Genomic DNA, 22,894 nt, shown 5'->3' with positions numbered 1-22,894 from the left:
ATTATTAACAGAAGACGTGATTCAAATAAAAGCCAAATAAAAGAAATATGTTTCTAAAAGCAGTATTATTTCCAAGCGTTACATAAATTTTCTCCGCAATCTCTCAGAAGCTGCTGGTTTCTGTTGAGCACTGTTGGTCTTTGCTCTAATTATCTCTGGCTTATAGATTATATCCCTGCTACTGTCACCAAATCATTGAATGACCTTGGGACAGTTTCTAGCAAAAGTCGGTTTTCTCTGTTTATGAAACGAAGGTAGTAATCCTTGACACCCTCATACTTCACGGAGGTATTTCAAAAATTAATGAGTCACGAAGGCTTTGAGCTGTTCTGATCAAAGGCACTGTATAACTACAAAGAATTGTTATTATTTACCACTAGGTCCTTTTTATTGTGCCACTAATGAGCATTGTGGTCAGCAATAACTTATTAGGGGGAAAAAAGGAGGTAAAAGTTAAGAAGGCTGTTTCTCTCCATATTCAGATATAATTCTTGTTAATATTAATTGCTGTTATGCAGACATATTGGAAATGGGCTTCCTGTAGTCTCACGGTTCCGGTTGGGAAGTCTTTGCAAATATACCTACCCTGGGTTTAGAGGGTTTCACATATTGGGAGTTTTTCTTGGATGTGTGCAAATTCTACAAAGAACTCACATTTCAACCGATTTGGTACAAAAGGCTCAGCATCAAAAGTTCTCATTAAGATTAAAAACAGAGAGGGAGGCAAACCATAAGAGACTCTTAAGTACAGAGAACAAACTGGAAGTTGCTGGGGGGGCGGGGGAAGGTAGGTGGGGGGGATGGGTTAAATGGGTGATGGGCATTAAGGAGGGCACTTGTTGGGATGAGCACTGGGTGTCATATGTAAGAGATGAATCACTGGGTTCTACTCCTGCAAGACTACACTGTATATTAACTAATCTGAATTTAAATTAAAAAAAAATTTAAGGTTATTTTCTTCTATACCCCCTTTTTTTCATTTTAATGATCCTTAATCAATTCTTCTCTCTCTCTCTCTCTCTCTCTCTCACGCACACACACACACACACGCACATGCACACTCACACACGCATGCACACACACACTCACTTCAGTTTTCTTTGGAAATTAGGTAATCCAATTTTTCATTTAAAGAAACTAAGAGTCTTTGCTTGCTTTCTCCTCGAGGATTTTGATGGCTTCCTGTCTTACATTTAGGTGTTTCATCCATTTTGAGTTTATTTTTGTGTATGGTGTAAGAACGTGGTCCAGTCAGAAAAAGACAAATATCATATGACTTCACTTATATGAGGACTTTAAGACACAGAATGGATGCACATGAGGGAAGGGAAGCAAAAAAATATCAAAACAGGGAGGGGGAACAAAATATAAGAGACTCTGAAATATGGAGAACAAACTGAGGGCTCCTGGAGGGGTTGTGGGAGGGGATATGGGCTAAATGGGTAAGGGGCATTAAGGAATCTACTCCTGAAATCATTGTTGCACTATATGCTAATTTGGATGTAAATTAAAAAAATAAAATTAAAAAAAAAAAAGAACCTAAGCGTCAAATCGTTGGTTTTGCTGGAAATTTTCAATCACAGGAATATAAATGCGTTTTCTGCTTCTTCTCAAACCATGTTTCACTGTCCATATTCTAACCCATTAAACACTCAACGTGAGCAATTGGAATAGCAAAAAAAAAAAAAAAAAAAGGTACGTATTCAGCACCTGTTTGAAAAGATTTCCCCCTTTCAAAATGGATAGATGGCACAGAGTCATTATGGTACAAATCAGACTTCAAAAGATTGAAGAAAAGGTTATAAATATTAGTGAGAAAGTAGGCAATTTTATTTTACTTTGTCCCTCCTAAAAGCGCATGTCAAAAATCTTCTTCCAGGAATATTTAGAAGCACTTTGGGTCTCTGATGGGCAAGAAGGAGTACAACTTCTTGGAGCCTGGGCAATCCACCTGTCTCCCAGCAGCCTTCTTTCTCAGCCTGAGGCCTCTCTCCCATGCATAGCTCTATTCTAAAATAAACAAAGCACTCAGCCACTAGAAGCACTTCAGCTGAAACAAGTCCATTCTTCAGTACTCAGGGTAAATGAATTTTTCATGAGCTAAGATCTATGCAGAAAAGTTTTCATGAAAATCTCCTATTTTTTAAGGAAGAGTTCTACGGACTGAATTGTGTTCCAGCAAAATCCATCTGTTTAAACCTTAATCCCAATGTGACTCTCGTTGAGATGGTGCCTTTGGGAGATAATTAGATTTAGATGAGGTGGTGAGGGTAGAACCTTCGTGATGGGGTAACTGCCCTCATAAAGAGAGCCGAAGATTTGCTCTCTCACCCTCTCTCTCACTCTTTCCCCACCATGTGAGGATACAGAGGAAGGCAGCCACCTACAATCAAGAGAGGGGAATCTCTCCAGAAACCAACCATTCTGGCACCCTGATCTCAGACTTGCAGCCTCCAGAACAGTGGGAAAACAAAACACCTGTTGTTTAAGCCACCCAGTCTGTGGTATTTTGTTATGGCAGCTAGAATTGAAGAATACAAAGAACAGTAGCAACAGGCTGTAATGACTTTGTTTAGTCTTAACATATAAAAATTCTAATTGGATTCATGACCTTATAAAGATACAAGTTAGGAGGTGAATGGTTCAGACGTGTCTGTAATAATTCCTTTATCCAATATGCTACGTATCAAATGCCCATTCAACAAATATCTAATGAGTAAAGACTGAACTCCAGGATGGGTGTTGGATAGAAAGACAACACAAAAGGATAAAGCTCCTAACTTCAAGGTGAGGAGAACATGATAGAGATATGGCACTTACTCAAAGAATACAAGGTAAAATGTAAAGAAAAGGGACAGACTGGGTTCCCTAAAGATAATGGCAGTAGAATGTAACTGGCTACACAGTGGAGAAGAATTTTATTTTTAGTGCAGTATATATTTGGGGAATGAAAGGCCTTTTTTAAGGTGAAAGAAAGTGCATAAGGTATGAATTCAATGGTAGGCAGGGTAAAGATGTGAGCCATTTTTAATGCTCTGTATTTTCAAAAATAATGGAATGATTATTTTGTGATTCATTCTTTATTGGACATTATTTTACCAGTTTCACCGCAAAGAATGTCACTGAGCCTTTAAGCTATTCTAAACACGCCTCAACTTGGTTTTTCTTGGTTTTACCAAGTACAAGATGAAAGTGTTATCACTCACTTCACAAAATATATCGGTGTATATTCCCTACGGAATAATTTAAAGGATATGAAAAGCAGTTAATTGGTCTAGAATGTCCCTTCCTCCAAAAATACCAGATAAATGACAGAACATTTTATGTAAAAGAGCCATATTCTTTGAATACTGTGAACTGCCACTAAAAGCATAATGTAATGGTTAAAATTGTTGAAGTTTGAATCCTGACTCAGCAACTTAGCTGCAAAACTTTAACTTGAGAAACGTGTTAGCCTCTCTGTGCCTCACGTTGGTCTTCTATAAAATGAAAATGATAATTTGTTCTTAAGGCAGTTACAAGGTTAAATTATGCAGTGTTTAGAATAGAATCAGTAGGTATGCAATGAATGTTCACTATTGTATTAAGAACTTTTTTCTGATTTGGATGCCTTTTATTTCTTTTTCTTATCTAATTGCTCTGGCTAGGACTTCCAGTACTATGTTGCATGGAAGTGGCATTTGTGTCTTGTTTCTAATCTTAGAGGATAAGCTTTCAGCTTTTCACCATGGAGTGTGATGATAGCTGTGGGCTTGTCACAGATGGTTTTTATCATGTTGATACACATTTCTTTATACCTAATTTGTGCCGATTTTTATGATAAGTGAAATATGCCAGACAGAAAAGGACAAATAGTGTATGGTATCCCTTATATGCGGAATCTAAAAAAACAAAAACAAATTGTCAAATTCATAGAAACAGAATAGAATGGTAATTGCCAGGGATGGGGAATATGAGAAGTGGGGAAATGTTGCTCAAAGGCACAAATTTCCAGTAGTACGTTGAGTAAGTTCTAAAGGTCTAATGTGCATCATCGTGACTATTGTTAATAGTATATTGTACATTTGAAGTTTGCTAAGACAGTAGATCTTAAGCACTCTCATGAAAACAAACAAAAAGTATACCAAATCATTACAGTACACACTTTAAATATACTACAATTTCATTTTTCAATTATACCTCAATAAGCTCATAAGACATAAAAACTATTTTTCTTTATCCTACGACACAAATATTTTTCAATATAATTGAGATGATATGCATGAAAGTACCGAATCCTAACATAATGTCCACATAATGACATTAGACTGTATTAGAGAAAATTAATATCAGAGAACATCTCTATGCTAATGATATCCATGATAATTTTGCCCTATTAGTTATCGACAGCACTCACTCATTTATTCATTCATTCATTTAAAAATAAGAGTATACTGGGGCCCGTGGGTGGCTCACTTGGTTAACTTCTGACTTTGGCTCAGGTCATGATCTCATGGTTTGTGAGTTCAAGCCCTGCATCAGGCTCTATGCTGACAGCTCTCTCTCTCTCTCTCTCTCTCTCTCTCACACACACACACACACACACAAATAAATAAAACATTTAAAAAAAAATTTAACAAGACTATACTTTATGTTTTCTGCCAGGCTCTGTACTTGGTTTTGAAGATTAGAAAAAAATGACCCTTTCTGTACAGGAGATCATGGAATAAAGTGTATCTTGACATATTTGTTGAAGTACTATTTTGAGTGTTAAATATTATGTATGGGGTTCCTTTCCTTTGAACATAATGTACTAGTCTCATTTCTGTCTCATTCAGCACAAATTTTCATTTGCTGATATATAATTGAAGGCTGAGTTTCTGAAGGAAATTTGGTTAGACAAGGAACTTTACATGAGAATGGGGAGAGTTGGGCAAAGAAAAGAATAGAATTATTAAATAATGTGTCAAACTGATCCTATTTTGTTTTAAAAATATACATTTAAAAAAATCATGTTTTGTGATTGATTTGCCTCAATAACTTTGTTTCAGAAATGTTGATCTGTTTTACTACAGATAAAAGGATATCTGGTCAAAATGCTAATACAGCCACTTGGAACTTGCCTTGAACTCTGAGGAAGCCTGATTGTTATTGGTGGTGGACTATATATTAATAAAAGACAAAGGGGAATGAATGGCTAGAGATGTCAGGAACCACTTTACTACAATTTTAAATATGCGAATGTAGAAAAGGATCTAGAAGATTCATAGAACGTGGCAACCTACCAAAGATTATTCAGCTCTCCTACTTTGTCTTTTCCTATGTACATATAGTTGTATCAGCACATATGAACCTGTACTTCAAATCACGGCACTTTCTCCTTCCATGACTCAATTCCATACAGAAGTGGAGTGGCTTCCTGTTCTGGAGCATGTCCTAGTAGGCTCCTGGATTTTCATAGGAGCACATAAACCATACCCTATGACTTACTTGAATACTAAAAGAAATGCATCTGAAATAAAGAATTTTGCACTTTAGATCTGTATACCATAACAGAACCTCAAACTTTCTGGGAGTTTAGAGATGCTAAATTTTCATTTCTAAGAAATTATGTTAATGGGGATTTTTTTTTGAAGAATGACCAGCCTACTCAGTCTCTAGATATCTAAAGCGCTATCCTTAGACCATGTCCAACACCTGAGATAGATGCTCGGATCGTCCAATTTTGCCTGATTGCAAAATTAGTTGTCTTTGTCACTCTCAGGTTGCTGTTCTGCTACGTGTCCACACGTTTTTTTAATGACATAAATTTCTCCAGTGACCCCACTTGCCTAATAGATCCTACTATTGGAAAGGAGGAAAGAAAAGATGGAAACAATTTTATCTTTTAGTAGGAACTAAAACTAAAATACTATCAATCACAGCAAAAAAAAAAAAAGGTAATATATGAAATCTCAGTGAAAAAAAAGTAACAACTAATAACATGTTTTCATTTTGCAAATCTCTTTTCACTTGGAGGTGCTGATGGAATGTGAACTGACAGTAAGTAAATCAACAATTGATTGTGACTGCATTAGATAAAGATTTTTCAGAGCAAAGATGACATCAGTGGAATGTGTTTACTCATTCTACATGGTAACCTGTTTCTCCTTCAATGCCAGTCAGCTTTGACAAGAATGCCCCCATCTGAAACCTTTTGTTTCCTGGGATGTTCAAAAACGTATGCCAGGTAACTAATGAGGAAGAAAACTAAATACCTACAATGGAGGCTAAAGAAGGAAACTTGAGTGCCATAAATTGGACAGTAAATTTTTCTTATGTAGATTTAACCAATCCCTTGAATTAACATGTGGAAAGTCACCACTGCTTTTTTTTTTTCTCACCATGATATGATGTTTGTGCTCTTGTTCTGTTTATCTTTATAATTTTATTCATGATATCTTAATTTATATTTAATATAATATTTAAGGAGTGATACAGAAGCGACTGTGTTGGTTCAAGTAATCACGTAGAAGTTGAGCTCATGTAAATGTCCTTAGTGATTTATAAAAATCCATTTCAGGGGCGCCTGGGTGGCTCAGTCGGTTGAGAGGCCGACTTTGGCTCAGGTCATGATCTCACGGTTCATGAGTTCGAGCCCCACATTGAGCTCTGTGCTGACAGCTCAGAGCCTGGAGCCTGCTTCAGAGTCTGTGTCCCCCCCCCCCCCCACTCTCTGCCCCACCCCTGCTTGTGCTCTATTTTTCTCTATCTTTCAAAAATGAATAAACATCTAAAAAAATTTTTTTAAATAAATAAAAATAAAAATCCATTTCATCTCCAAAACTTTTTCCATATTAACCACAGAGGTAAGTACAGTCCGGCCTACAGAAAATATACTGGTTAATCTGTTAAAGTGTCTTACGAAATCCGTCTTTTATTTATGGAGATTTCATTATGGATTTTACACTTCTACATTTTTGCTCGTATTTGGGGAATGAGGGTTCAGATGTGACTTTCACTCATGCAGAATACTAGATTTGATTCAGTCCCATTGCCAAATGCCAGTCAGTTGTAAAGAATTTAGAAAAAGGGGTGGCTCAGTGGGTTGAGCATCCCACTCTTGATTTCAGCTCAGGTCCTGATCTCACACTTTTGTGATTTCCAGCCCTGTGTCAGGCTGTGTGCTGAGAGGGAAGAGGCTACTTGAGAGTCTCCCTCTCTCTCGGCCTCTCTCCCCTCTCTCAAAATAAGTCAATAAACTTAAAAAAAAAAAAGGATTTAAAAAAGTAAGGGTAGCTAATACACCCTGATAAGCTTTTTTTAATGTTTATTTATTTTGAGAGAGAGAAAGAGAGCACCCTAGTAGGGGAAGGACAGAGAGAGAGGGAGGAAAAGTCGTAAGCAGTCTCTACACTGTCATTGGAGAGTCTGACACAGGGCTCGATCCCAGGAACCTGAGATCATGACCTGAGCCGAAATCAAGAAGTCAGATGCTTAACCAACTGAGCCACCCAGGCACCTTACACACTGGTAAGCTTTTCAGAATGTGCCCCTGGAAGATGCCTGGTTCAAACTAGCATATTATTCCTCCACTACCCCAAATCCAACATTTTATTTGTAAAATCAAGACAAAAACTGAAAATAATTTTCCTTATTATGGCATATTACACATAAATCGTGTCTTAAAACCTCCCAAAAGCCTGGTGACTTAATTGAATAAACTAACCCTACGAATTTTTATGAAGACGTTTTCTATCTCCTAGACATTAGAAAGCTTGTAGGAAAGGCATGAAATGACTTAGGTCTGAGAATGACCCAGCCAGAAACAAAACCAATCAATTAGGTGCATAGCTTTAACAAACTTGATCACAGAAGAAATTCAGGGGTGCAACAATACCTTGTTTTTCCAATAAGTATTGAACGAAAAATAAAATAATTTTATCTTTAAACTCTCTTCCTGGACATTTCTTATCATTTATTGTATATGATGTACCTGTTCTTAATCAGTTGCAGATAACTAGGTTTTCCCCTGGGAAGAACGCCATTCTTTCTTTCCTGCCATTTAAGGCGTACCTCCTTTGTGTTGGATATTTTATGTATGAGTCATCTCCTTCTGGGGATATAACTTGTCCCTCGTGATATTTTTTTCCTTTTTGGCCTGAATCAGCTTACCTTTCACAAACAACAACACACACACACACACACACACACACACACACACACACCCCTCTGGAACTACCCATGTGTAACGCTTCTCTCTTTGGTGGATCTGAGCACATAATGTCACATCATGGATCAACAGAAACACATACAGAAAACAGGAAAGTGTTTCCAAAGGCAACACAATCCATGGGCTACAGACGGCCTTGTGGGGCATGAGTCACAACTGTTAAAATGTCCAAGTTCCCTTTTAAACGGTGACTTCACAAATACCGGATTATTCACGTGTCATGCAAAACAGATCCAAGGACTTTCTTAATTGTATCCAAGTATGTTGATGCTGTTTTCAGATTTCATTGCAGACCGTTCATAATATGCTACCTGTGAGCAAGCTTAGCATGAAGTAAAACCGGATGAAGTAAAACTAAATTGTGTGAGGGCTGGGACTGATATTGAGAAACAGCATGAGTTCTGCATGATACAACGTGTACGAAAAATGAGGGAAAAGATTTGGGTGAGTCATGAATCATGCGTTCTAGACAGGCATGGGTTGGGAAAATCAAGAGACAATGGGCAGGACCGACATTTCAACTGTTATCTTAGAAAAAGATGATCTTGGGGCACCTGGGTGGCTTAGTCAATTGAGTGTGGGACTTTGGCCCAGGTCATGATCTCGGGGCTCATGAGTTCGAGCCCTACATGGGGTTCTCTTCTGTCAGCCTCTCAGCACGGAGCCCACTTCAGATTCTCTGTCCCCCGTCTCTGCCCCTCCCCCACTTGTGCTTTCCCCAAAATACATAAATATTTTTAAAAAAGGAGAGTGATTATTTTAACATTTATCGATGTATATTTGAATGCTGACCTGTTCCAAAGAAGAACTTCCAAGCAGAATTGTATTTTTCTGAACATATCCTTCAGATGCCTTGCTGCCCTCTTTGTGGGATTCCGGTCTCTTTCTGGAATTCACTGTCTCTTCAGAATCCAAAATCTCCTCCTGGCAGCTCCCATCTATTTACCCCAAAAGGATCACACGAAACTTGACTTTCTCTATGTCAATTTAACGTTGGCTGAACACACAGTAATCTAACCACTTTTTTGTCTTATAGGGGATAAAGCTTGGTTTTCCGTAATCTACAGTTTAAGCAAATTATTTTCTGTCTAATGTACCAGGAAATCGCTAAAGCCCGGGGCAAGTTTTAAGATTAAAACACAACCACAACGCCAACAACTTTTGTTCCTCTTCCTGTGATCCTCACAAAGTGGGTATAGGTTCCGCATTCCAGCCTTTTTTCCCACTTACCATACAGATCCTGAAGTGTAGATAGTCTGTGTTTCTGTGCCTTAATATTACATGTTGTTTACCACAACACCCACCAGTTCTTGTTGTTTTGTTAAAACCAACTTAGGAGATGAAGAGGTTCAGAAGAGGCCAGTGCACTTGGGTTCATTTTTCTTCTCTTTTAATGTTTCTTTATTTTTGAGAGAGAGACACAGACGGAACATGAGTGGGGGGAGGGGCAGGGAGAGAGGGAGACACAGAATCCAAAGCAGGCTCCAGGCTCTGAGCTGTCAGCACAGAGCCCTATGTGGGGCTTGAACTCACGAACCTGAGCCAAAGTCAGACACTTAACCAACCGAGCCACCCAGGCGCCCCGGGTTCCCAAGCTATGCAAACACAGAGGGACTTTATTTGGGTTGCCTTGTTTATTTGCATAGAAATGTCTGCATGCCTATAAACGCTGCATGTACGTTATTTCTCTCTCGATCATCTGAAAACGGTAGCATCTACAAAATGCATTTCTTCATCTAGCTGGATGGACACTGTAAATATAAAACAAACATCTCTCTTCCAGGCTCGGAAACAAAAACGCCGGAAGATAAAATATGGGATTTTCCACGCCTTCCAAAGTTAGAATTTTAACAAAACTCTGGGCACTTTTAACCAAAGGAAGAGAGCTTGGTTTCCAGCAAGATGTGAGGCGGGGAACTGAAGAGAGAGAGCACTGGACTACAGTGTCCAGAGTCCTGTTGGCCTTTCTTCCTTGTTCACGGATACACTGTCTTGCCTTGCACGAGTCTTTAAACCTTCTAGAGCTCAATTATATCCTCATGTATAATATAACTGATAAGCAGCCTGACTCTTCACTGTGCAAGTTCCATAAGCCTTTTGTAAGCTCACAAATGATTTCGAAAGCCTGTTAGGTGCTACCTGTAAACGTGTACCTGGGTGGCTTCCAGGATCCAAGTTGCAAAGACGTGTCAGAATCGAAGGGACATGATCAATACAAACGTGCATTGCTCAATGTTTAGCACACACACACAAAAAGGTATTCAATATCTATTTGCTGACTCAGATATTAGACTAAAAATATAGAAGTCTCACTTACCCAAACATAACCATTTATGATGTTTAATTTTATGTGTCCACTTGGCTGGGCTGTGGCGTGTGTTCTTTGTTCACATTCGGGTCTAGATGTTGCCATCCAATGTGATTTTTTAGGTGTGATTAACATTTAAAAGGTCAGTAGACTCTGAGCAACATAGATCACCCTTCATGATGTGGGTGGGCCTCAGCCAGTCATCTGAAAGCCCTAAGACTAAAAGATTGGGGTGTCCCAAAAAGGAAGGACTTGAGTCTCAAGACTGCAAGCTAGGAAATGTGGCCTGAGTTCTTGGCCTGCTGGTCTGCTCTGTGGATTTCCATCTCACGACTGTAACTCTATCTTACTTGAATCTCCAGCCAGCTGTCCTGTGAGATTATGACTCAAGCCTTCAACTCCTGCCTGAATTTCATATCAACTCTTACCTGAATCCACACCCTACCAGTGGGTCCTAAGGATTTCAGGCTTGCCAGACCCCATAACTCTCTCTATTGGTTCTACTGCATTCTGCTTTCCAGGGGAGTCCTGACTAATTGATTATTCAAGTTAGGATTTCTCAAAACGAGGGATCAAGCTGGCTTGAAAAATGAGTTTGTTTGGTTTATAAAGACAAAATGAAATAAAAAGTTACACAATCTGATCATTAAAAAGCAAAGGGGAGATGTATCTAGGCAGGAATAAAATTTTTAGGGGATGCTATTCTGTAAATGGGGATTTAAAAACGGGGCCTAAGCTTTAGGATTGTTATGACATTTAAATAAATTAATATTTACACTATTTAGAATAGAATGGTCCTAAGACAGTGCCAGGCACCTAGTAAGAACTCAGTAAATGTTTAGCTGGTGTTAATATTTTCATTATCATCAATTATCTTCACCATCATTTCATCAATTATCAGTTATCATCAGTTATCTTCATTATTCCCTGTATGTGCTTATGACGTCTGCCCACATAATAATTAATAATTTAATCCCCGTAGCTACCCCGTTGTGGCAAGTATGATATGTCCGTTTGACAGAAATGGCAAAGAAACGTTAAGAAATTGGCCCAAGGTCACACAGTTAGTAAATGGTGAAGATTAAACATAAAGTCAATAGAAAAATACCATAAAATATAGAGGGCTTAACCATGAGTCCTGCCTCCTCACATGAATTTTAAAGAATTATTTAAATAAGAAAGACAAGGGGCGCCTGGGTGGCTCAGTCGGTTAAGCGGCTGACTTCAGCTCAGGTCATGATCTCGCGGTCCGTGAGTTCGAGCCCCGCGTCAGGCTCTATGCTGACAGCTTAGAGCCTGAAGCCTGTTTCAGATTCTGTGTCTCCCTCTCTCTGACCCTCTCCCGTTCATGCTCTGTCTCTATCTGTCTCAAAAATAAATAAACGTTAAAAAAAATTTTTAAATAAATAAGAAAGACAAAATGATCATTTGAGAAGAACTAAGCAAACACTAAAGAAAAAAAAATAGAATTTTTCCCCAAGAATTTGAATGCATGTGTATACAACTTAATGCTTTGGTAAAAACTCCAGTGTGGTTCTGGCATGAATTTGTATGTGTTAACCTAAGAATTTAGATTTTAGTTTTTAAGGGATTACCTTTAAATTCCTAGATTAATACACATGAGAATTACTTACTTAAAGAGCCTAACATTCATAAATATGAACTCCCATGCTAAGATTGAAGACAATATACTACTTGTCTTCTATCACCCAAAGCACTTATTTAAAAGCTAAAACACACTCTTTAAAAAGAATGGCTTCATATTAGAGAATCCAAATATGCCATATGCCATTGTAAGATCCCGCAATAGTAAGTAAATCATTTTTGCCATTTAGGGTTATAAATTCTATGTACTTATAGAAAATTGGGCCATGTTTAGCTTTCCCCCCAACTTTAGCTATATTTAGGGATTTTCAGCCATCAGAAGCACACATAGGTCACTAATCAATGGTTATATTTAGAAAATACAGATTAGCTTTTGCAAGAAACTGTCTTAATGAATTTGCAACTAATGTTAATACAAAAGGTTGAAAATAATTAGTCTCTTACCTTGGGCTTCTCCTTGTCCTCTCTCCTCAAACAGCTTCATTAATCGATCATTGAGAATTCTAGTATCAACTTGCAGGGGTGCTAAAAGAACATATTTATGGTAACTTTCTCATCAGTTAATTTAATTACAAAAAGAAATTATCAACCATTATGGCTATTTAGTTATTTATAGGTCATAGACACAAATTCTATCCAATATGCTGCCTTGTTCTGAAATAAAAAAAAAAAAAAACCTTTAGTAAATCAATGATAACTGGAACAAGGACTTTTAAATGTATATCACAGGCTATTCATAATAGGATACTTCTTCTCCATTAAAAGTGATCTAATATTCAATGGAATATGATATATACTACACAAGACTCATTTCAGAACAAGCCATTATGGTTTGTCAAATCATAGAAAAGAATATTTAAGCAAAATGAACATTTTCTACTAATACTCGCCGTATAACTTATTTTTTACTGAATATATATAAGAAACAACAAACTTGGGTGGTGTTAGGTGGTCTTAGATTCCCATATATATGCTAATGCAATATAATAGCAAATACAAATGCTACTTAGTTCTTTTGTGAACCTAAAGTAACAAGGTTATGTCAGTACAAAAAACACAAACAACCAAAGAATCAAAGAAAAAAAACACATAATCATAAAAACACGACACTGGAAGAGGGTTTAAAGAATCATCCAGGTAGATTTGCTGCTGGAAAGAACCAAACATAAACGATGCTAATGTGGATGACCACACCAGTCTTAGAATTCGAATATACATACGTACATCAAATATGTTCCCCTTCCTATAGAAGGCAAGTGAACCAGCTAAACTGTGGTTGCACTTTTACAGTAGTAGTTTTAATCCAGCCCAAGTATTCCTACTACTTATCTCTCTCTTTGCACTCCATGGGTGAGCCAATGCTGAAGATGGTCATTAATTCTGGAACTCACACCTGAAACTCTACCACCAAGTGGTCTAGAAGAGCCTTGAGGGGTCTTCACTGAGCCAGTTAGAAGCTCCTGAAAATTCCAGGTCTCCCCTTTCTATCCATGCTTATGATCTTTTGAACATTAGTGTTGGGGGAAAAATCCAGTGTAGCCTATACTCATAGGCTTAGGTTGCTGGAGCCAGATAGAATGGTTGAAAGGGCAACCTAAAAAGGTCTTTAAAGTTAGTAGCTTCTGCTCATTGAATCCTGCAGATGGCTTTCCCAAGTAGCAGTTGACCTGCAAGCGTTCTTTTCCTGACAAGGGCCAGCACAAACCTCCTACCACCCCAACACTTTGGGAAAATGGAGAGGGGCCATTTCTGGAAGCCATTTTGCAAATTTTGCATCAGGGAAGCATGAACTTGCATTCCAGCATTGCCTGGATCTTTATAACTCTTAGTGGAACAGTTACAAAACTTACAAAGCTGATATATGGCTCATAAAAGAATCTTATTTGGAAGTTAACAATGAGCAATAGCAAAGGCATAGATGGGGAAATACCTACAGATGTAATAAAAGCTTCAATATAAGGACTTGGTGGTCCTGACACACCGATGGGGGTCACAGACAAGAATAAATGAACATACATTTGGATGTTAAAACGAATGGATAGCCAAAAGGTAAATGGGATCAATACAGAGATAACATCTTTAGAGAGAGGCAAACCTACGTCCAGATCCCAACTCTGCCACTTACTCGCTCTGTAACCTGAGGCAGATTCTTAGAGTCCCTGAACTCGAATCTCCTTGCCCCGAAGATGAAATGGTTGTGAGGGTTAAGAAGATAACACACGTAAAGCACCTTGCTTCATTCCTGGCATAGAGTAGGTACCCAGTAAAGGGCAGCCACCCCCTTTACTTGTTTGTTAACCATTTAGCAAGTGTATGAAGTGCATACTTTTTCAATAGTTTAGATTCTGTGATTCTGAATTAGTGTTTGTGTTTTCACTATGAAGTAATGAATTCTAGACCACTTTTGGGGTGTTGTATGAGAGAAACCTGAATAAGAGACCCCTAACCAATAATTGTTATAGAGGTTCTGGTTTCTTTCCTTACCAGGCAGACCCGGTAGGGAAACCCCCTCAATGATGTCCCAGTAAAACCCTGGAGAGTCAAACGGGTTACATAAGACAGAAACTGAAAACAAGAGAATGTCCCCTTCAAACTCAAATTCAACAATTTGGATGAATCTGCTTATTTTCCCCTCCAGAAATATTCCCAAAGGGAAAGGTAGAGAAAGCCAACAGCACAAATGTAACTCCCGAGGGGAAAGAGAACAGAGAGAGCCAAAGATGGGGGTCCCCTCCATGCTTGCCAGATCTCTGTGATCTGAAGAAAAATACTAAATCTTTCTAAGCTTGTTTCTTCATCTTAAAAGTGGAAATAATAACAACTACTTTGGGTGATTTTGCATTGGTGGGTCAGAGCTACTATACCCACCTGAAGACATCCCTTGAGCACTCAGTAAGTCATAATAACCAATGTTTACAGAAGACTTGCCAGGTTTTGGATATTATGCTTAGCACTTCACGTTTGTTTAGTCATTTATACACGAACTCAACAAATATTCCTCAAGTCGACTCATGTTCTATGCCATCTGCTGCGGTAAGATTTAAAAATTCATCAGCATGGGGCACCTGGGTGGCTCAGTCGGTTAAGTGTCCGACTCTTGGTTTCAGCTCAGGTCACGATCTCACAGTTTCGTGAGTTCAAGCCCCTTGTCTAGCTCTGTGCTGGCAGGGCAGAGCTTGCTTGGGATTCTCTGTCTCCCTCTCTCTCTGCGCCTCCCCTCACGCTGACTCTGTCTCTCTCAAAATAAAAAAAAATAAACTTAAAAAAGTTCATCAGTGAACAAGGTAAGCAATATCTCTGCCCTCTGTGTTCAGAATATGGGGAGAAATACATATCACGGATAACCTCACTAATAAAGAGATTAGTGATCATTCCGTATGAGTGTGATAAAGAAGGTATACAGGGAAACATCACCTTGGTTAGTCAAGGGAGTTGAAAATTGACATTTAAGCCAAAACTTCGGGAAGAGAGTCCAATGGCCAGTAAGGAGGCTGCCCCAGCACCTGTGAGTGTCTGGTGTCCAGAAAGAGCTCCATGAATATAAGGAACAAGAAGAAGTCCCATGTGGCCAGAGCGCAGTGAGCACGTGGCAGGAACCTGAGATGAAGAAGGACAGTATATTGGTCTTTACCTTGAAAGCAATAGGCAACAATAAGAGAGCATCAATGAGGGAGTGGCAAGACGCTGTGTGGACAACAGATTAAAGGAGAGAAGGCACGGATGTGGACAAAAGCAGTCCAAAATATTCCAGATAGGAGCTGGTGTTCACTCGAGACTGGGTAGGAACAGCAGAGATGCTGAGAGGCAACAAAGAACGAGATCTCATGTATCTTATGAGCCAAACATTACGCTGGAGTCTAAGGACCTTTAAGGTTTAGTGGAAAAGAAAGCTGCTAAAGAAATAAGTATAGCGATAAATATGTAAATAATAACTAGGATGCATGTCAAAGGAAAAAAAAAGAGTGATGAGAGAAAGAGAAGCATAATTAAAGTCTGGTGATCAGGGAAAACACATTTTGTGTGTCAAATCCATGGGCCTCAACACTCTGTAAGGTATTATTATGAATTAGTTAGTTATTATTAAATAAATTCAACATGTGATGGTTAACTTGATGTGTCAACTGGGGTAAGCTGTGGGGCCCAGTGGTTTGGTCAAACATCAGTCTTGATACTGCTGTGACAGTATTTCTTAGATGTGATTGACATTTACGTCGGTACACTTTGAGTAAAGCGAATTACTCTACATAATGTGGGTGGGCCTCATCCGATCAGTTGAAGACATACGGGAAAATGCAGGTTTCCCAAAGAAGTCATTCTCCTCAACACGGCAAGATAGAAACTATGCCTCCATTCCAGTCTGTTGCCCTGATGAGTTCAGTCTCAAGACTGCATATCAATGTTTGCCTGAATTTCACATCAACTTTTACCCGAATCTCCATCCTACCAGCCTGCCCTACTGCCCTGCAGATCGACTTGCCAGCCCCCACAGTCACATGAACCAATTTCGGAAAATAAAAATAAATCTCCCTTTCTTTTTGTCACTCTTTCTCTCTATCTCTCCCTCTGTATGTGTGTGTGTGTGTGTGTGTGTGTGTGTGTGTGTGTGTGTGTGTGTATGCACACACATATATATATACATAAAATATATGTATTATATACATGTATATTATTATTATGTAATACATACAAACAAAAAGAGAGCCTATTTATTGGTTCTGTGCTCTGTTTCTTTGGAGACCCCTGACACGTAAGCTAATATTACCTACATCAAATCATATACACAATTGTAAAATAATAAAACGCTGTGTAGCTTTGGAGTGGACGGTATATAGAAGCACTGAGATCTGAAGTCCATATTAAGTAAAGTGTATTTACCAAGAGCCAAGAACCAATTGTCCATTGTTTCTACAATCTTTGTTACATAAAAATTAACATACTATCCTGCCAGGACTTATTGCTAAAAAGAGAAAATGGTGGTGGTGTTGGTAGATTGTTGACACTGAAAAAGAGTCATAAATTCTACGAAACATTGAACGTTGTCTAACATATGTCCCTTTATATTTAAATTCCAGGAAGCACAAAGTAAGATAAGTGCTTGAGTATAGGTATAATACCGTCCTCTATTTCTCATACATTTACTTCTCCCTTTTTTGGTGCCCCCAAATCCCTCTTTCATCTATATTTGAACTCTGCTTTCACCACATACATTTACATTTCTATTATACGTTGCCTCAAACTGTTTTGGAAGTAAGTAGAGAACAAATTATAAATAGCTTTGCCACACCTACTGCAAGAATCAAGACAATTCTCAGCAATGAGACTGACAACCTTCCAGAAAATGTCGACATCACTCTGAAGGGAAGCACTGTTCTCGTGAAGGGCCCCGGAGGAATCCTGTGAAGGGACTTAAATCAGGTCAATACAGAGCTCAGTCTCTTTGGAAAGAAAAGGAAGAGGTTCTGACTTGACAAATGGTGGGAAACAGAAAAGAACTGGCAGGGCACCTGGGTGGCTCAGTCGGTTGGGCGTCCAACTTCGGCTCAGGTCATGATCTCACAGTTCGTGGGTTCGAGCCCCGTGTAGAGCTCTGTGCTGACAGCTCAGAGCTTGGAGCCTGTTTTGGATTCCATGTTTCCCTCTCTCTCTGCTCCTTTCCTGCTCACACTCTGTCTCTCTCTCTCTCTCAAAAATAAAATAAATATTTTTTAAAAATTTTTAAAAAAGAAAAAACTGGCTACTGTTTGCAGCATCCGTAGTCACATACAGACCACGGTCAAGGGCGTTACACTGGGCTTCCGTTACAAGATCAGGTCTATGGATGCTCACTTCCCCATCAACATTGCTATTCAGGAGAATGGTTCTCCTGTTGGAATCCGGAATTTCTTGGGTGAGAAATACATCTGCTGGGTTTCGATGAGGCCCGACATTGTTTGTTCAATCTCTCAAGCCCAGAAAGATGAGTGAATTCTTGAGGGAAACGACATTGAACTTGGATTGAACTCAGTTGCTCTGACTAGGTAAGCTACAACAGTTAAAAACAAGGATGTCAGGGGGCGCCTGGGTGGCTCAGTCGGTTAAGCGTCCGACTTCAGCTCGGGTCACGATCTTGCAGTCCGTGAGTTCGAGCCCCGCGTCAGGCTCTGGGCTGATGGCTCAGAGCCTGGAGCCTGCTTCCGATTCTGTGTCTCCCTCTCTCTCTGCCCCTCCCCCGTTCATGCTCTGTCTCTCTCTGTCTCAAAAATAAATAAACATTAAAAAAAAAATTAAAAAAAAAAAAAACAAGGATGTCAGAAAATTTGGGAATGTTATCTATGTTTCTGAGAAAGGAACAGTTCACCAGGGCTGATGAGTAAGATCTAAGTCGTCCAGCTACAGAAACAGCAAGATGCCAATGATTTTTTCAGACGTATCTGTGATATTTTCAAGATGCGATAAAAGCTGTATTGACTCGGGGGGAAAAAAGCAAATGATAAACAAATGAATATGAGAACAAAGCTGAACCAGGGTGAAGATAGTTGGCAAACTGGATGTAAAGATGGCCACCTGCTTGAAAATGTAGGACCCAGAGGGAAGTACAGGCATTGGACAATCACTGCGGACTAAGGGAGAGTGACCCACGATATTTTATTCCAGTACACTTACTTGTCCATGGGTAGAGCCATTCATATCTTATCGAACATCTTATTAAGTCCACTTTCGTCCTGACATTACAAAAATCCCCCCAATGCAACTATATATTGTGATCTCCGAGGAATTAAAACAGACTTCAAGAAGAATCCAACCAATAAGTCCTCTCCAGAATTCACTGGGATTACCTTTCATCCCCCAAGTGTATTGGGCAAATAAAAGGCTGGGATTTTTTTTTTTCAGTTTTCAGTTCACCTTGCTTTGGGCTACTGCTAAAAACTATCCTGAGAGTAAGTCCTCGCCTTCTCTTGTACATGTCTCTTCTGATGATACCCGTGGATCCTGTATCGTCTAAAATTAGGCATAGTTACTGAAAACTGTCTTTTCAAAAAATGTTTGCACTGTGTTTGATCCCTTTTATCGGAGGATTTACCCCTCTCTTTCACTAAAAAGTGCAGATTCTGTGACTGGCGCCCAACGGTGAAATACGGTCTTTGTTATTTTACAACTGCAACCAGACTCAAGGTTACAGAAGAAGAAATAAGAAGTCATATCACTGCACCTTGTGGTTCAAAACTTAAGTGGTGGTTCCATGCGTTCCAATGAAAGGAATTCAGTAGTCACTAGGCACGGAAGCTCCATATGCTAGATGAATTTTGCGCTGCATCCAAGAATGCTCATTTTAAGCTCAAGGAGCAGAGGCGGCATTTGGAAAGGAATGATGCGCCTCATATACATAACACAGGCCTTATAATGACACCAAACTGCTTAAGGCCCCGTGTCAAATGAAAGCAAATTCTTGCTGCTTCTATCTGACCAGCTGGCTGTCCTTGATCAAAAATTACCTTCGCTGCCCATCACGTTGTTAGTGGTTAAAACTTACCATTTAAATTGTAAGCTGCAAAATCTAAACGGAACTGCATGTGTGATCTTTGTCACCTCATTTTCATGAATGGAAAAGAATATTCTGACACAAAAATTACATACTTAATTCTAGCTCACCCTCTCTGCTGACCTCCATCCCACACTGCCTTGGGTTTATTTCCTCATCCATCAGTGGGTCAAAGTAATTTCTGCTGTATTCATTTCCTGTGGAAAGTACACGAAGTAAGGGTCAGTGATTATTAGAAGCACATGAACCAAAATGTTAATTTTGAAATCGACACCAGCACAGAAGGGCCATTTTAGCTACTTTATAAGCTTAATTTTTGTACAAGTCCTTCCAGGCCTCCTTTTTTGTAATTATCATCTTGCAAAAGGTCAGAAAAGGTAATTCAAGAAACAAGTTCATGCTATCTTTCGGTTGCTAAAAAATTAATGAGAAAATTATCAAATGTAGACTTTAGAATAATAATATAAAAAACTGAAGCAAAATTATGTTTAGGATAGACTCAAAAAATGGACACTGTTGGATTACAGTGATGTTTCAAGTTCACCGATCGTTGTGTTTGCCTGCTTGTATATCATTCCCAAAGTAAACTGTGTTGTTGTTTCCAGAATTCTGTCATCGACTTACTAGTACCTTCATTATGAGAAACTGTAGAAAATTTCCATGTTGACAGTTGAATAAAAAGAGAGAGAGAGAGAGAAAATAGAGAGAGAGAGAGAGAGAGGAGGAAGGAAGGAAGGAAGGAAGGAAGGAAGGAAGGAAGGAAGGAAAGAAAGTAAAGAAGGAAGGAAGGAAGAAAAGAAGGAAGGAATGAAGGAAGGGAAGGAAGGAAGGAAGGAGGAAGGGAAGGAAGGAAAGGAGGAAGAGAGGAAGGAAGGAGAAAAGGAGGAAAGGAAGGAAAGGAAGGAAGGAAGGAAGGAAGGAAGGAAGGAAGGAAGGAAGAGGGAGAGAGACAGAGAAAAAGAAAAGAAAGTGAGAGATGGTATTGCTTATAGGTCTTTTTTGTTCTGTCAAGTTAAGTTACATGAAGGGAAGGTACCAATGATGCAGTCAGAAATCTGGTCAAAACACATCAACGCTCTCAACAAACTAACCCAAAACTCTCACTTTATGTTTCCCACTTACCTTTGTCCTTATCTCGATAATCAACCTGCAGCATCGAATATGACTTTGTAAGAGAGAAAAGGGCCTGTTATCAATTTTCCAAATCTAGTTTCATACTTCCTGCAGACCGAAATGTACATGTCCGTTGGTAGTAATTTGAACTCAGTAAAATATAATCTACTCTGACGATAATTCAAGTTGCCTCCAACACTGTCCAAGAAATAAAGCATCGTAGTCTGAAAACAATAGTACTTTTGAAAGTATTGTTCACAGGAAAGGGTTAACATATACTAGGCACACGGTGATACTCCACGGTATATTTGATTTAGGATCAAAAATAATCCAACCAGCGTTTCCTTTTCCAAGACTAAATGGAATTTTGATATGAACCGAGGTTTAATTTATATTTCTGGACTGGCACATTTTTGCTGTCAGTCTCTGTTCCATCAACGTAGTAAGTACAAGAACTGAAAATCTGCTTTTCCTTGAGGTCTCAATAAAGGAAAAAAATAAATAAATGAGTTTCATTTTTGTTACTTTATCTGTCAACAACCACTAGGCTGGTATGAATCTTGGCAGTATGTAATCAAAGTCTTGTGTACTGCAATAACACAGCCGTTCTCCCTCATTCACTGTGATTGTTTTTGGTTTTTTTCCCCCTCTACTACAAAGCACTGTGGTACCCTAAGCTCAGTCTTCCATATGCTCGCAAAATAACTCGCCTATATGAAAGCGCAAGGGGTGGTCTATTTCTTACTATTAACGGAAGCGACAGCCGTCAACAATCGGTGCCCAGATCCTGCAATCTCCCCCCATCAAGTACAAAACTCAATTCTTTGTCTCCTGAAACGACTTAGTAAATAACACCGAGAGAATCAAGACCTTGGAGAAAGAAACAGAGGGAAGTCATTTTTAACCAGAAGTCTGGAGAAGTTGATTTGCTTTGTAACCAAATGTATTAGCCAAATTTATTTGGTTCGTAACCATTTTTCAATCCCTGCTGTCAGTGGAGAAATGAGGGTCCCGCCCAGCTGTGCAAGGGGGCCTGCCCCCTGGGATTGCTGGGAGACTCCAGCCCCCCCGCCTCGAGTGTCCCCTCAAGGCTGGGTGCTTCCGCAAGCCCCTGGGAGGCGGGCCCCTCAAAGGTCCACGTATGGTTTTGACATCTATGCAAATCGTTCCTCCCACATTCATTCTGGGCAGAGGCACACATGTAAGTTATAAATGCCATGCCTGGAGTGATTTATGTTGTGCTCTGCATTCTGGGAGAGGACAGGTAAACGCTAATAAGGAATCTTTACAAAGTAAGACAGGCAATCCGCGGGTTCCCTTTTAGCATCCCCAAAGTTTAGCTTATCTTATCTTTCTTATCTTATGTTATCTTGTTATATTAATTTTATGGAATTCATATAGTTTATATAATTCATATCTTTATATAATTTCTATATCATTATGTAGTTCATATAATTTATGCAATTCGTATATTTTTGTATATTTCATAACTTCATATATTTTTATATAATTCATATACCTTCATATAATCCACATATTTTATGTAACTCATATATTTTTTGTATTTCATATATTTTATATAATTCACATATTTTTTCTTATATTTTATATAATTCATATATTTTATGAATATATATTTCATGTATTTTATATATTTTATAGAATTCATTATTTCTATTTCATATATTTATATAATTCATTTTTTATGTAATTCATATATCTTAATTCATATGTCTTTATAAAATTCATATATGTTGTATAATTCATATATTTTTACAATTTGTGTATTTTCCACTATATTTTACATCATGTTGTACATTGTGTTACATATACAATATAATATATAACATATATTATACTTGATATATAATATTATGCTTGTTTATTGTCTGTCTCCCTTACTAAAAAAAAAAAAATCAAAACCTAAAAAACATGTTTTCAGACTAACCTAAAATAAAATTGTTCCATGGGGACAATGACATTATGTCTTTGTTTACTGCAGCCCCCTCGGGGTCTAGAAGTGTGCTTGGCACACAGAGGTACTCATAACATCTGAATCCATTTGTCAAATCAACCCTTCTTGGAAACCTACTGCAAATTCTTCCCTGTCTGAGATGATTTGTCTTGATTAACTGAACGACTTTTTTCCCACTCTTTA

At 38.6% G+C, this 22,894-nt stretch overlaps 1 protein-coding gene and 1 pseudogene across 1 annotated transcript in view; one reads left to right on the top strand and one right to left on the bottom strand.

Annotated features, from left to right (window-relative positions):
- The window catches only part of LOC122220629, a 256,097-nt gene that overhangs the window by 209,725 nt on the left and 23,478 nt on the right, over positions 1–22,894 (bottom strand). Inside the window, exons 4-6 of the mRNA XM_042940353.1 lie at positions 19,734–19,820; positions 12,549–12,617; positions 8,984–9,129 (exon numbers count right to left, since the gene is read on the bottom strand). Coding sequence (XP_042796287.1) covers positions 8,984–9,129; positions 12,549–12,617; positions 19,734–19,820 — 302 coding nt within the window. The remainder of the gene's footprint in view (positions 1–8,983; positions 9,130–12,548; positions 12,618–19,733; positions 19,821–22,894) is intronic.
- On the top strand, positions 15,116–18,450 carry LOC122219243 (annotated as a pseudogene).

The sequence above is a fragment of the Panthera leo genome, chromosome B2, assembly GCF_018350215.1.
Source record: "Panthera leo isolate Ple1 chromosome B2, P.leo_Ple1_pat1.1, whole genome shotgun sequence".
Classification (NCBI taxonomy): Eukaryota; Metazoa; Chordata; class Mammalia; order Carnivora; family Felidae; genus Panthera; species Panthera leo.
Note: the sequence above shows the minus strand (reverse complement) of the source record. Positions and strands in the feature narration are given on the sequence as shown.